The following is a 14,003-nucleotide window of genomic DNA, read 5'->3' on the forward strand; positions in this document are numbered from 1 at the left end:
CGTCATACTACCATTTGGACTTATGCAGTGATATTTTCCTCAGCTGGCCAGCAATACGAGACTGCTGTCGCTTCGTGTGTTACGTGCGGTTGCACATGAAATGTCTGCTGCAATCAAGCCTCAGAAACATAGGAGCTCAGAACAAATGGCGGGTTCTTACGGTACAGCAGCCTTCCAAAGCAGTGGGCAATGGCCATTATGATCAGCCTGGCTCAAATACCCTAAGCGTCATCACACTCGGTTGGGTTTGGGGGGGAGGAGAAGACTCGACAAGATTATATAATACATCGAGGCTGATAGATAAAGCGTCATGGTGCAAGGCAATGTCTCTTTCCGGAAAAGGAGGTTCGGTTGGCCGCCTTCTATCAGCTAAGATGCAGCCGGAGAGCGAGCCCCCACGTGGTGTGCCATGTAAAGGACTCTCGCCAATCGCAACGTTACCACTCCTTTGGACAGCCGGAACATGCCACTGCCAAGCTCAGCACCGCGCGTTTGTGGGATCGTGACCCCTGCCGTACCCCATCAGGAACCAGGTCGGCCGAGCTCCCGGCAAGGACCGTTGCCTGCCCGTGGAGTTGGCTGACGTGACCAAATGTGGAAAACACGGCCAATAGCGGTAATGGCAATCCGATCCTATCCCAAAACGGCCCCGCCTCGGGCCTGGCCTCGGACCTGCCCTTGCAGGTGTCACTTTTCACTCGCGTATATTCCTGAATAAGCCTCACGTGAGATTGCAACGTTTTACTAAACCAGGTCGACCGCAATCAGCAGTTGCACACGAAGACTGCATGGGTATCGGCCCCCCAGTCCCATGACGGCGGAAAAGCTCCTTGCCACAAGGGCCCATGTCTGCTGCTGGGCGCAGTCATGCGGTTCGACCTCGCTGACGGCCTTTGTAGACATCTTCGTATAATTGTTTGACTCTTGTATGTAGGTAAGAAAGGAAATCCTTCTGGGCCCTCAATATTGGGACGGTCGGTAGGTCTTACATGCGGCGTCCGCATAAGGCTGAGGGATCGAGGGTTCAGTTGTCTGTATATAAGGAGAGTTTCGGACCCCCGGTGCTGTTGGGAAAGAGCAAAAGATCCCACTCGGCAAGCAAGAAAGAACACGTCTCCTCAACCGCAATAGCATCGTAATCAAAACACCAACAAAATGTCGCCCTCGTCCAAAATCGCATCGCTCGCAACGCTACTGCTCGCCTGCTCGTCAGTCGACGCACTGTCGCTCAAGCGAACCTATGCTGGCTCCAACTTCTTTGATGGTTTCAAATTCATGGCAGTTAGTATCCGTTGGCTAGTTCTTCTTCCCTCCAATGGTCTCGTGGGCTAACAGCAGCCTGTTCTTGAAGGATAATGACCCTACCAAGGGCTTCGTAGAATATCTTCCGCGCAACGAGGCGGAGTTGCGGGGGCTGGTCAAGGCCCAAGGCAACCAGGTCCGGATTCAAGCGGACTCAACCACAAGCTACAACCTCAACGACAAAGGTCGGGCCAGCATCAGGCTCGAGTCCTTCGACACGTTCGACAACGGGCTGCTGCTCGCGGATATCGCGCATATGCCCGGATCCGCTTGTGGTATATGGCCAGCATTGTAAGCTCTCAAGCCCACCTGAAAGCTCGTGGGATCTGGAAACTGAATGCTTTCTCGCCAGCTGGACTTTCAACTTTGATGAAAATCCGTATGGGGAGATTGACATTCTTGAGGGCGCCATGTTCCAGGACGGAAATGCCGTGACTTTGTGGACATCGGAGCAGTGCCGGTTCACCAACATTGGATCGAAGGAGGAGAGAAACAACTGTAACATAAACGCTGACCCACCGTATGTACTTCCCCCTGCCCCCAACAAAGGAGGCCGTCAGTTCCCGAAAGCAAAGGCTAACAAAGTCGACCCCTTATCTAGCCGCGGCTGCGGATCCATGGGCCCCAGCAACTCGTACGGGACACCGTTCAACAACGTCGGCGGCGGCGTCTACGCCATGTACCTGCAGGACAAGCGCGTCCGCGTCTGGTTCTTCCCGAGCGCGCAGGTGCCCGCGGACGCGCGGTCCGGCAGCCCGAACCCGGAGGGCTGGGGCGCGCCCATCTCCGACTTCCAGACCCAGCACGGCGGCTGCGACGTCGCCAAGACCTTCCACACGCAGTCCATCATCATCAACACCGACTTCTGCGGCAGCGGGGTCGACCAGGACTGGTGGGACAACAACGCCGAGTGCGTGCGCGTGGCCCCGACCTGCAACGAATACGTCGCCAAGAACCCGGCGGCCTTCACCGAGGCGTACTGGCTGATCAACTCCATCAAGTTGTTCCAGTGAGCAGCAACCTGATGTGGGAGGGAGAGCCTGCATATGCCACGACAGAGAGACATAGGTAGACTGAGTTCTTATGGTGGGAAACATCGATAGATGGGCCTCGATCAGTGATGAGGAAGAATTTTATATAGAACGCTATGTACGACCATATTTATAGTCATATACTTTCCAAGCCACGGCTTGCCACACTCACTGTAAACTAAGATTCCGCGCGGACAAGATCATGCCCAATGAAACCAAGTATCGAGAGATTTTGCACTTGTGGTATTCCCTAGAAAGCCACATAGAGCGTGAATCGAACTATATGGTCTAGGTAGTGTATACTAACTCTACTACTAGTAAGTCAGGTACTCAGATTATACTGTGGGTTTGTTGCTAGGCGTATAGGCATATGCACCCCTGAAAAGCTTTAAGATTAACCTAGCGCCGAGCCCGGTCTACCATATTGGCGGCAGTAGTTCGCGTCTGACTCCGTGGCTATCCAATAAAATGCTGCAGATGAGAGACAGCGACTTGGAGACAGGAGCGAGTTTCTAGCCAAGCCAGGAACGTGGCTGTGCCCATCGACCGGTGCTTATATCCGTGCCACCGTTTCTTGATCGATGCGGCGCATCAAATAATCACGACATACTTCCCATCCGACGCTCCGGTCGGTAGTCCCGGCGCCACTCTTGGCCCTTGGCCCCTTGAACTACGCTCCCCTATCTCAAGCATGTCTTTACAGATGTTGTGTGCTGCGTGCCCCTGCGTCCGCCTTATTAATCAAATGAATGGTACTTTAGTGTAATAGGAACGTTTCTCTCATAATACTTAATACCTTGAATTCATGACAGGGGTTCAAAAAAGTTCACTTATTTATAATGACTCGTATACTACGATTGTGAGCCATAAATTCTATCCTTCTTGTCTGTGTCTTCTATTTACCTTGATATCCTGTAATATGCCGTTTGCCTGTCTATGTGTAGTGTTACCTGCGCTCTCTTGTCTCTATTATAGCCTTGTCTTTGCATCGATCTTCTATTTAGTTGGCGTATACCTTGGATAGTCTGTGTACCCGACAGCAGGCTCTTCCAACGGGCCGTAGAAGGTACTCCGGTCGTACTTGGCCAAGGGGTATCCGTTGCGGAGCCTCTCCGGCAAGTCGGGATTGCTGATGAAGTAGCGGCCGAAGAGGATGCCGTCGTACGGGCCGCCCTCGGCCACGCCATCCCAGCAGTTGGTGTCGTTGAAGCCGCCGGCGACGAAGAACGGCGTCTCGGCGAAGATGGCGCGGAACAGGGACAGGTCCACCGTCTCCATGCCCCAGGACGCGAGGAACCGCTCCTTCTCGCCGGCCGAGAAGATCTGCTCGAAGCGCGGCTCGATGAAGCTGACGTACGACAGGCGCGGCAGCGTCCGCTTCAGCTCGCGGCAGAGGTGGCCGAAGGTCTCGATGCGCTGCTCGCCGCGCGCCTGGTTGAACAGGCCGAACGGGCTCAGCCGGACCGCGAGGTTCTCGGCGCCGCCCACGGCCGCGGCGAGCGCGCGCAGGAGCTCCAGCGCGAACGTGCAGCGCCTCTCGGGCGAGCCGCCGTACGCGTCGGCGCGCCGGTTGCTGTTGGAGCTGAGGAACTGCTCGACGAGGTACCCGTTGCCGGCCATGAGCTCGACGCCGTCGAAGCCGGCCGCCATGGCCCGCTTGGCGCTGTCGACGTGGTCCTGGATCGTCTGCCGGATCTTCTCCGCCGTCATCTCCTCGGGCGGGTGGTCCGCGTACTTGACCTGCGTGCTGGTGTGCGCGGGCGGGTAGGGGAACTTCTCCTCGGGGTCGTCCCAGGGCACGGCCGAGGGCGCCTGGATCGGCGTGCCCGTCATCTGCGGGATGTTGGCGCGACCCGAGTGCCACAGCTGCGCGTAGATATAGCCCCCTTTGGCGTGGACGGCGTCAACGATGGCTTTCCAGCCCTCGGCCTGCTCGGGGAGGAATATTCCAGGCACGCCTGGCATGCCATTACCCTGTGATAATCCTTCCGGTTAGAGGACCGGCCTGGATATTCGCCAAACAAGGAAGGGGGACGAACCTCAAGCGAAGGCGGGATCCCCTCGGTCACAAGCAGACCGCCGTCTGTGGCCCGCTGCGAGTAGTACTCCTTCATAAGATCGTTGGGAAGCCATAGTCGATTGGGGTTCTCCGGAGTTGAATTTTTGTTCACCGGAGTGCCTCTGTTCCGTGTCAACGGAGCGAGGACGACGCGATGCTTCAGCGTGATCTTCCCATTCGCGATCTTAAGGGGCTCGAGGAGCTTCGAGTTGGTGCGCGGATCGGCGAGAGAACCCATGATGATGAATAACCGTAGCTCGAAACGGACAGCAACTGACGTTGGATAAAGTGGCGTGTGTGGGTGTGTGCAAGGATGGATGGTGCGTGAGATGTCGCCAGAATGGTGCCTGTTTATCAGTCCCTTGGCTGCGCTGGAGGCAGCGGTAGTTGGCTCGGCTCAGCCGGCCACGATGCTTCTCGAAGAGATCTTATCTTGCCCCCGTGCGTCCCACATGGTGAAGAGCCTTTACCGCATAAAACAGGGCCGGACTAGCATGCGTGTGGATCCCCAAGACCCATCAGATGCGCACATCTACGGACAGCTCGGAATCCCCCAGCACTAGTCGGCCTCGTTCTGCGTTGATGTGCCAGATGAATCTCGACTGTCGATACGGGGTTGGCATGGCATGGAGGCTAGAAGGGGGTTGCATTGCGCTGCGGCTCACGCACGAGCTGCTTGCTCATGGGATTGAGGGCGGAGGGCGGTGCTCTATTTCCCCATAACAATTGGCTTCGGCTTCTACTACTCCAGAGGATACTAACCTAGATCTGTATCTGAATCGGTTGCTGGAGGCTAGTGGCTAGCTATATCCACAAGACGAGAACATGTCCGAAGCCTCCACAGAATCAAAACCGACATGACCTTACTACTATACCTATGACTTCTCTCTGCAGCCGAACCTGCCCCTCTACTCACCACCAGCAACTTGGCCTTGCAGGCTGTACGCACTGCGATCAGAAACCAAATCTGCTATTGATTGGATCGACTTGCCACCCATGATGTCAAACACATCGACTTGCGCGCGGAATTTGTTAGTGATCCAGTTGCGCAGCTCTACCGCTACCAGCGAGTCCACACCGTAGTCTGACAAAGACCCTGCCGGCCTGATATCTTCCGGCGGTATCGCCACTGCACGAGCCAACTTGTCTGCCAGCGCCTTCATCACTACGCCTGACCTTTCCTGGCCCGAAGTTGCCCTCTGGAACAGGTGTGTGTCATCGGCGCCCGAAGTCGCGCCACCGTCTCCCCTGGTCGCACTGTCTGCGCCGCCGGTGCCACCCGCCTTTCGGCGTCGGAAGCCCCTGAATAAGGGGTGTTCCCACGTCTCGATCTGCGTGTGCCCGCGGTCGAGGTACTCGCCGGGGGTGCGCGCGCCGATCAGGAGCTGCGCCTTGTCCAGCGATGCTTCGTAGCGAGGGTCGCAATACACCTCGAGTAAGGCGAGGAAGTCCTGCTCCTCGATCGGTACCATGTCCCCCGTCATCTCCCGGATCTGGCGGTAGTCGTCCCTTTCTGCGATGATGCCGATCGTCCTCATCCACCCGACGTCCAAGCTGACGGCCTTCTCGCCCCGGCCGATGCGATATCGAGCCAGAGCATCCTGGTACGTACAGCCCGCGGCGTAGTTGGACTGCCCGGCACTTCCGTATATACCAGATAGCGAGGACAGTAGGATGAAGAAGTCTAATCCAGATGGCAACAAATGGTGCAAGTTCCACGAAGATCGGACCTTGGTGTCGATGGCGAGCCTAAACCGGGCATGAGACATAGTGTCAAATATTGCATCCTAAGAAGACATTAGCCCACGCGTTCTTTGTCCTTACCCGGAAAGGTATATCTCAGAAGTGATTGGGGCCGACCTGAAGAACCATTGCTGCGTTGATGCAGCCTTTGATGGGGGGGCATGCGGCGTTCGCATTCCTCAATGACGGCACGCAGTGAGGATTCCGAAGTCGCATCACACTGCGGCGCAAAGACGTGGACGGACTGAGCTTCCAGCTCTTGCATCAACAAAGCGACAGGACCAGAGGAGGATGGACCCGACCGAGAGAGCACAATGAAGTTTTTGGCCCCTCGACTGGCCATCCATCGAATGATCGACCTCCCTAGGCCACCGAAGCCTCCTGCCACAACATAAGAGGCATCCTCGGCAAATGTCCAGGTGGTCGTTCGAGTCCGGATGTATTTCTTGTACACTCAAGTCAGCTTTCTACTCAGACGGTGTGGTGGTTTTCGGGTGGAGGGCAAGACTCACCGTCCCTTCTCTCCTATCGTCGGCGGTCATCACGATGCGTCCAGTATGCTTACCACTCTGCATGTACCGGAGAGCCTGCTCCAGATCCCATATGGAAAAGATGTGGCATGGGAAGGGGTTCCGGAGGGCCTTCTGGGCAAAGAGGTTGGCGACGTGGGACAGGATGTCTTTGACCAGCGTGCGGTTACTCAGGGCCATGTGATGCAGGTCGACCGCGAAGAAGCTGACGTTCTTCTTGAAGCCCGACATGGGCAGCGCCGAGTTGGATGATATGTCCGCCTTGTCGATCTCGACGAAGCGTCCGTAGGGCGCCACGCACTCCCACGAGGCGAGCAGGCCGTCCCCCGACAGCGAGTTCAGAACGACGTCGACGCCACAATGGCCTGTCGCGCGCATGACGCCGGCGGCAAAAGTCGTGTTGCGACTGTGGAATATGTGATCAACGGGTATGCCAAAATGATCCACTAGCAGCTGCCTCTTCTCCTTGGAACCGACAGTGGCAAATACTTCGGCGCCGACGTGTTTCGCTATCCAAATCGCCATCTGTCCGGTGCTTCCCGTGCCCGAATGGGTTAGCACTTTCTCCCCTTTAGCGAGACGTGCTTGGATGACCAGGGAGTAGTAAGCTGTCATGGCGGGGTTGACGCCGGATACCGCGTCCTCGAATGACACCCCATCAGGCAACTTCTGTACGAAGTCGACGTGGGGCGACGGGTATGTCTTGATGCAGCCAGGGCTCGCACAAAGCACGCGATCCCCGGGACGGAACTCAGTGACGTTGGGGCCAACGCGGCTGACGGCCCCGGAGCATTCGAACCCGAGGCTTTCGCCCTCCAACCGGCCAAGAGCAATGAAGATGTCTCGAAAGCTAAGGGGCCATGCCCTGGCCTGTATCTGCACATGGTCGGCGGGGGAGCGGGCTTCCGTAGAACTCGGCATCTTCTACGAAACGGAGGGTGTCTAGGATCCCCGGAACCGGGATCTCTAGCTTGACTGCAGAACCGGACAGCCAGGGCTCGTTCCGTGGCTGTGCTATCGAGGATGCCTGCACACGGCGCTCCAGATCAGCTTCTTGAACGACGCGCTCGACGAAGAATAGACCGTCCCGGATGCAATACTCGGCCTCGGGGGCTTGGGGTACTCGAAGAAGGAAGATGCCAACGCCCTGTTGACGTATCCGACGCACCTCTCCAAGTCCTTCGCGGCCCCTGTTGCTTCGATTGAAAGACTGGATATTTGCTTTGCAACAAACTCGGACCGCAAGCTTCGCAGGAAGCCTTTCGCAAGGCCGTGAAGGGCATATTCTGGACTTTGGGGGTTCGAAGACGAGACCCACAGGATCCTCTCGGCTTGTTGCAGAACCACCTTCATCTTGTCGAATCCTTCTTCTGGGGTAGCAGAGAGGAATGATTCCCCGACGTCCAGGAGGAAGATGACAATATTGTTCTTCTTGATGGCATCCTTCCCTTCGACTGCACCCAGCGGCAAAGTCCCTCCACCGTGGCTCTCAGCAACGTAATGGGCTAGTCTAGCTTGGGAGTCAGACTGCTCGTTGAAAACGACGATGGTCGCAAGGTTCTGTACCGTGCCGTTCTGGAGAGCAGCAGATGGGTTTGCAACAGCCGTACTGATCATGATGCTGCACAGCCGTTTGCCGGGGTCCTCTTGATCGCTCAAGATCACATCGGCCCCGGAAAACCCCGTCTGCTGCAGGACTTGCCCCCACTGTGCTTCCTTGAGCTGAGGTGTCGTACATCTCCAGTCTTCCTTGGCTATCCACCAGCTGGGAAGTAGTCCCCACATGATGCTGACACAGGGGCTCTGGGGAGCAACTGTCTCCAGTAGAAGCAAGTGCCCCGAGTCTTTGAGTAGCCTGCGGAGAATCCGAAGAGTCGCAGCCACATCTGACACTGCGTGTATGACACTGCCAGCAACTATGAGGTCATAAGAGTTCCAGTGCATCCACTTCCCCGGTAATGAGCGGCTTTATGTTCCGAGCAATAGCCGGAACCAGCCTCCATGGCGATGCGTCATTGTCGTACTGCTGAAGCAAGTTCTCGTGATAGCTTTCCGGACGATCGGGACCAGGGGATCGGTCGGCGAGGAGCGCCTTGATCGAAGAGACATATTTGCCCATGTGTGGTGGACCATGCTGGATATCGTCTTCCGAAACTTGGCTTAATGCTTTGCGCGCGTAGAATACCAAGGATGGGGAGAGTGCCCGCTCGAAACCGAGATACCTGGCTTCAACGTGCGTTGCGGCTGAGCACAGTCCCTGGAGCTCCTGTGCGCCCAAAGAGCTCAGCTGAAGTCGGCTGTTGACCGTATACAGGTGAAACTCGTCTTGCGGCTGATGGGTACTGGAGCGTGCAACCGGTGCGAGCTTGAGACATCCAACCGAGCACAAAGGGGTGTTTGAGTCCGAGATGATATTGACTGTCATCTCGGCAGATGCGCCTTCATTGTGTTGCTTGGCTGTCGACTCGAGCTCCAAGGACGATCCTTCCCACCCTCTGCAGGATATCCAGGTGTTGCTCAACTCATGGGGCACCAGTGTCGCCTTGGAGACGGCAAGCCCCCTCGACAGCTGAGCCAAGCACAGGTGGATCGCAGCATCGAGCACGGTAGGCTGCGGGAAGTCCCCGGTCATTGGTAGCCCAGTAGATTCCAAGTTGACAGTAGCCGTCGCCGAGTCGTGCGAGTCCCACCGAATCTTTTCCAATATTTGGAAAGACTTCCCGTAGTCTAGTCCGATGAAGTCTTTCAGGAAAGTGTAAAACGCGCGAGGGGCAATCTCCTGGGAACAGGCGGAAACCGTCGCACGATGGCGTTGGCGAATCCGGTCGTGCTCGAGAATTTGTTCATCTTGTCCCTCCAGGTTGGAGAGATGATCGACAAATTGCAGCATGATGCGCGAGTCGAAGCACTGGGTCCGTTGGCCATTGGAGTAGCTGAAGATTGTGGCATCAAACCAGCGGGCCTCTTTTTCATAGGCTTTTCGCACTGGACGTGCCTGCATCACGGTTTCAACTTGGCCCTCACTTGGGCTAACGATGATAGGACTGAGAAAACGTGCCGTCTTGATCAGGAACCCCGCAAGTTCCTGATCTACCGTCGCTAGCTGGTGGGCAGCTTGTACGGCCATCACCAACATGGCCGCCCCGGGCACAACCACGTTCTTATTGACCTGTGATCGAGTCATGTTAGCCTGAAGTAAGCAATATTCACAAAAAAACGTCAAGAACAGACAATGGGGAAAGCAACTGAAGGGTACTAACCACATGGTCTGCAAGCCATGGCATGGAGGCAAGAGTCAATACGTTCCTCCATCTGGGCTCTAAAGAGTTCCAGTCCATAGCGCGCCTCCCAAGGATATTCGGGATCGAATCTCCGCGGAATCGTAAGTCGTGGCCTAATCTTGACTTCCACCAAAATTGGCGGGAATGGTTGAAAGGGTAACCGGGACAATCTGACAATGTAAGGGGTGGACTATCATGTGAGCATTGGTTGATGGCGCACACATCGACCGGATAGCCAAAGCTATACAGGTGGCCACCTAGCCCCATGAGGCTTTGTACTGGGTCTTTGGACTTGTGCAATGCAGAGAAATACCGCAAGCTGCCTACTTCTACCTTGGCGGATGTCTCGGAGGCGACATCCAAGGAATCTTGTATCGGGCGACGAAGCGTTGCATGAGGGCCAATTTCGAGAATGCTCCCACTTACACCGCTAGGCCTTCCGCTCTTCATCACTTCGGACAAGCAGAGAATAGCTTCGTTAAACCTCACTGGTAGTGTAAGGTTATCGGCCCAGTACTGTGTCGTGCAGAGGAGTTTCGGAGATATTGTAGCCCCTGAAACAGAAGATACCATTTGGACCCGATCCTTGTCGGCACCACCCCTGCTTTCGATGGGGCCTATGAGGGTAGCATACTCCTCGGCTATGTCGTTCATAGCAGGCGAATGATACGCAACGCCAGTATTCACTTTCCGGGCGAATACCCCTTCTCTATCGAGCTTCAGCTTCAGCTTGTCGATCGCGCTGGCAGAGCCAGAAACCGTAGTGTTGTGCGGACGGTTGATGCAGGCTATGTGGATGTCCCCCCACTCAGCTGATGATGCTGCGACTTTCCGGGCACGATCAAGAATGTTGTGCTCTGCTAGGCCGACAGAAAGCATGGCGCCAGGGTGAGGGGTGCTATTCCGCAGTCTAATTAGCTGCCAGCTGGCATCGATAATATGCGATCTTGCAGGCGGAGCGACGTGACAGAACACCAGCTGCATAACTATTCTCCCAGGCCAGGTCAGCAAGAAGGAATCACCAGTGCAGGAATCTCATTTAACCTACGCAGCGGCGATTTCGCCCGACGAATGTCCAACCACCACCGTTGGGGTCATGTTAAACGTCTCCAACAGGTCGACTAGCGCGATCTGCAAGGCAGTGCATAGGGGCTGGCTATAGTCTGGTTGGGCGATGTTGCCCTTGCTACACAGTTCATCTTGACTTCTGTCAGTTGACTCTACAATGAAATTAGGAGGGGCATATCATACCGAACAAAGACCAAGAACAGCGAATATCCCATCAATCTCTTTCAGAGTATTCCGGAACTCATCATACCGAAGAGGGCCGAGGCCCATACCGACATACTGGGCACCCTGACCGGTGAAGACGAACGCAACTCCGTAATCGTCCAGTGACCGAACCGGCTTTGTCATGATGGTGTCGGCTACTTCCTGAGAAGGAGGCCCACCACTTATGACAGCGAAGCTCCTCCACATCAGGTGGCCTCGTCGTTCATGAAGGGTATGTGCCAAGTTGGACAATCTGGTTGTCTGGTCCGGCATGTTGAGAAGTATCTGGAGGTAATCGCGGTACTGAGACGTCACCCTCTTGGTCGTTGCCTCATCGAAGCCAGACCAAACCAGTAGACGTGGTGTTACCTTCAATGACTCAACAGTCTTGCTCTGGTTGGATAAGAAATGACCATGAGTAGACATGCTTCCATTGGTCACATGACTTCCATTCTTTTGACAGGTGCCATTGTCAAGTCGTGCTTCATTCGTTTCCTCACCTGTCGCCCTTTCGGACTCTGTCGCAACCTCTGCAACGAACTGCTTCGAGGCTGCTAGACAGGGTAAGGGTTGTCCTCCAACTGCTCCAAATCGGCCGCACATGCAGTTGTGGTTGCCTGTTATGCCATGCTCATGTAGGTAGTCGCAGGCACCGTCTATGATCGTATGTGCATTTGTTCCTCCTATTCCGAAAGAGTTGACCGAGACTCGGCGCAGCGAACCCGCCGGCCAAGGTACACTTTCTGCGGGCACCTGTAACCGACTTAGCAGTCATGACGACAAATGAGGATGTATAATCGAACTTGGAACATACGCACAGTGGTGCGACAAAACTTCGAGTCAATTGCAGGATTGAGTCTCTCGAACAGGGCATTTGGTGGTATGATACCTCGTTCCAAGATCATGACCGCCTTGATGATACCAGCAAGGCCGCTGCCGCCCTCTAGGTGACCAACATTTGCCTTGACCGAGCCACTACGGGTAGTGTTGTTAATAATATACTGCAGCGACCTTCGTGCCTGGCTTACATACACATATAGAGGCTCCTTTTCTGACCGAGATGTCCTAAAGACCCTTCCTATGGCTTCCATCTCGACTGGATCACCGGCTGGGGTTCCGGTACCTAAGAGGCAAGGTCAGTTTGCAATCATACACCCAGATATATGCGTCCACGGCTCACCATGGGCTTCAAAGTAGCGCGTGGATCCGTACTCCAGGCCAGCCTTTCTGTAGACTTCTCTGATCAAGCGCTCCTGGGAGTCCACACTGGGTTGAGTAAGCGTTGGCGTATGGCCGTCTTGGTTGGACCCGGTGGCGCGTATCACCGCCCTGATCGTGTCTCCATGACTGATTGCAGCCGATAGCGGCTTTATCACGAGCCCCAGTACCCCTTCACCGCGGGCGTAGCCGTTCGCACGATGGTCAAAACTATAGCATCGGCTATGGGGGGATAGGAAGTTCATGTTTCCGAGCATTATCGAGGTTTCTGGAGACATGAACATACTGGACGCGAGGATGAGAGCCTGCTAGATATCAGTATAGCCCTTTGGTAACCCTTTCGGTCCATCGACTAAAACCGTATTGCTATTGTACACTTACGGCATCAGTGTCTCCATTCCTCATGGATTGGCAGGCGAGATCTAGAGCTACCATGCTTCCAGAGCAAGCAGTATCCAGATGCATGCTTGGGCCTTCCAGATGAAAGAACCAGCTGATTCGGGCGGGTAGGGTGGACAGAGCAATACCAGTGACCCCCGTACGAGGCAGGTCGTCAGTGTCCCTAGAGACGATTCTATTGTAGTCATCTGAGATGGTCGTGGCGTAAACGGCCGTCCGAGACCCCTTGAGATCCTTCATCGTAAGACCAGCTAGAGAAGGATCACAGTCAGCTCTGCACGGGGTGGTGTGATTCTAGGAACATACCGCTCTCAAAGGACTGGTAGGCCACTTCAAGTGCCCAGCGATGCTGTGGATCCATGGCAGCGGCTTCGTTCGAACTGACGGAGAAAAAGGGGGCGTCAAACCCCGTGATGTCCTCCTTGACAAAATGGCCGCCACGGGCCGCGAGCTGACTCAAAATTAGTGCATTGAATATTCCACGGCATGAGATTAACTCACTGTACTCCTCGTCCCTTGGTGTTTCCATCGTCGCAGAACGACTGGATATTAAGGCGATCGGCAGGCCAGTCACTCGTGAGGTTCTCTCGATTTTGCATCACCTCCCATAGGCGTTCCTCGTCCAGCGTACCTTGAGGTAGCCTAAACGAGAACCCGATAATGGCTACGGGTTCCATAGTAGCCGACTGAGCCCTTGGTGGTTACGATGGCTTTGCTATTGTCGTAGTGTTTGCAATGGCACAAAGCTGATACAGAGAGACTACGCATACGACAGATGAACTGATTTCCACGTTTTGCAACTACCGGCAATAGTAGAAGTTTTGTACCATGTAGTTTTGGCTTCCATAATATTATATCCCTTTTTGATCTGTACATATGTTACACGCAAGCAGAGTATCGTCTGTGCTCCCAACCACTGGACGGCGCCAGGACTAGAATGGACCCCAAGTTCGTCTCTGCCAAAAATAACCATCTCCCGAAGTTGCAGAGGCGTTGCTCGTCTACCGAGACCTAATATCAGTTGCCGGAAAGCATTTCCATAAACAGCCAGCGAGCCCCGAAGTTACGTTTCCCTCGTCATCGTGTGGCCCGAGTTCAGCTTGTTGGAACACAAACATGCAGTGTAAATGCTTTCGATATTGCGAGGCAAAATTGGTTATGCAGCGGG

The 14,003-nt window shown here is 55.0% G+C and overlaps 3 protein-coding genes across 3 annotated transcripts; 1 reads left to right on the forward strand and 2 right to left on the reverse strand.

The window, feature by feature from the left end:
• Nucleotides 1-1,155: 1,155 nt before the first annotated feature.
• Nucleotides 1,156-2,315, forward strand: PG986_001579 (uncharacterized protein; the record flags this gene model as incomplete). The annotated part of the gene is made up of 3 exons (XM_066837801.1): nucleotides 1,156-1,281; nucleotides 1,352-1,593; nucleotides 1,655-2,315. 3 exons carry the CDS (start codon nucleotides 1,156-1,158, stop codon nucleotides 2,313-2,315), a joined length of 1,029 nt encoding a protein of 342 aa, XP_066706694.1.
• A 1,014-nt stretch (nucleotides 2,316-3,329) lies between these two features.
• Nucleotides 3,330-4,630, reverse strand: PG986_001580 (uncharacterized protein; the record flags this gene model as incomplete). The annotated part of the gene is made up of 2 exons (XM_066837802.1): nucleotides 3,330-4,307; nucleotides 4,373-4,630. 2 exons carry the CDS (start codon nucleotides 4,628-4,630, stop codon nucleotides 3,330-3,332), a joined length of 1,236 nt encoding a protein of 411 aa, XP_066706695.1.
• A 670-nt stretch (nucleotides 4,631-5,300) lies between these two features.
• On the reverse strand, nucleotides 5,301-13,512 carry PG986_001581 (Type I Iterative PKS; the record flags this gene model as incomplete). Its single annotated transcript, XM_066837803.1, has 15 exons — nucleotides 5,301-6,076; nucleotides 6,217-6,580; nucleotides 6,648-7,589; nucleotides 7,642-7,855; nucleotides 7,906-8,631; nucleotides 8,690-9,834; nucleotides 10,373-10,844; nucleotides 10,995-11,128; nucleotides 11,198-11,874; nucleotides 12,033-12,193; nucleotides 12,251-12,341; nucleotides 12,399-12,741; nucleotides 12,818-13,086; nucleotides 13,142-13,286; nucleotides 13,342-13,512. The coding sequence occupies 15 exons, from the start codon at nucleotides 13,510-13,512 to the stop codon at nucleotides 5,301-5,303; spliced, it is 6,630 nt and encodes a 2,209-aa protein (XP_066706696.1).
• Nucleotides 13,513-14,003: the final 491 nt, after the last annotated feature.

The sequence above is a fragment of the Apiospora aurea genome (assembly GCF_038362705.1).
Source record: "Apiospora aurea strain CBS 24483 chromosome Unknown utg000001l_segment0_segment0, whole genome shotgun sequence".
Lineage (NCBI taxonomy): Eukaryota > Fungi > Ascomycota > Sordariomycetes > Amphisphaeriales > Apiosporaceae > Apiospora > Apiospora aurea.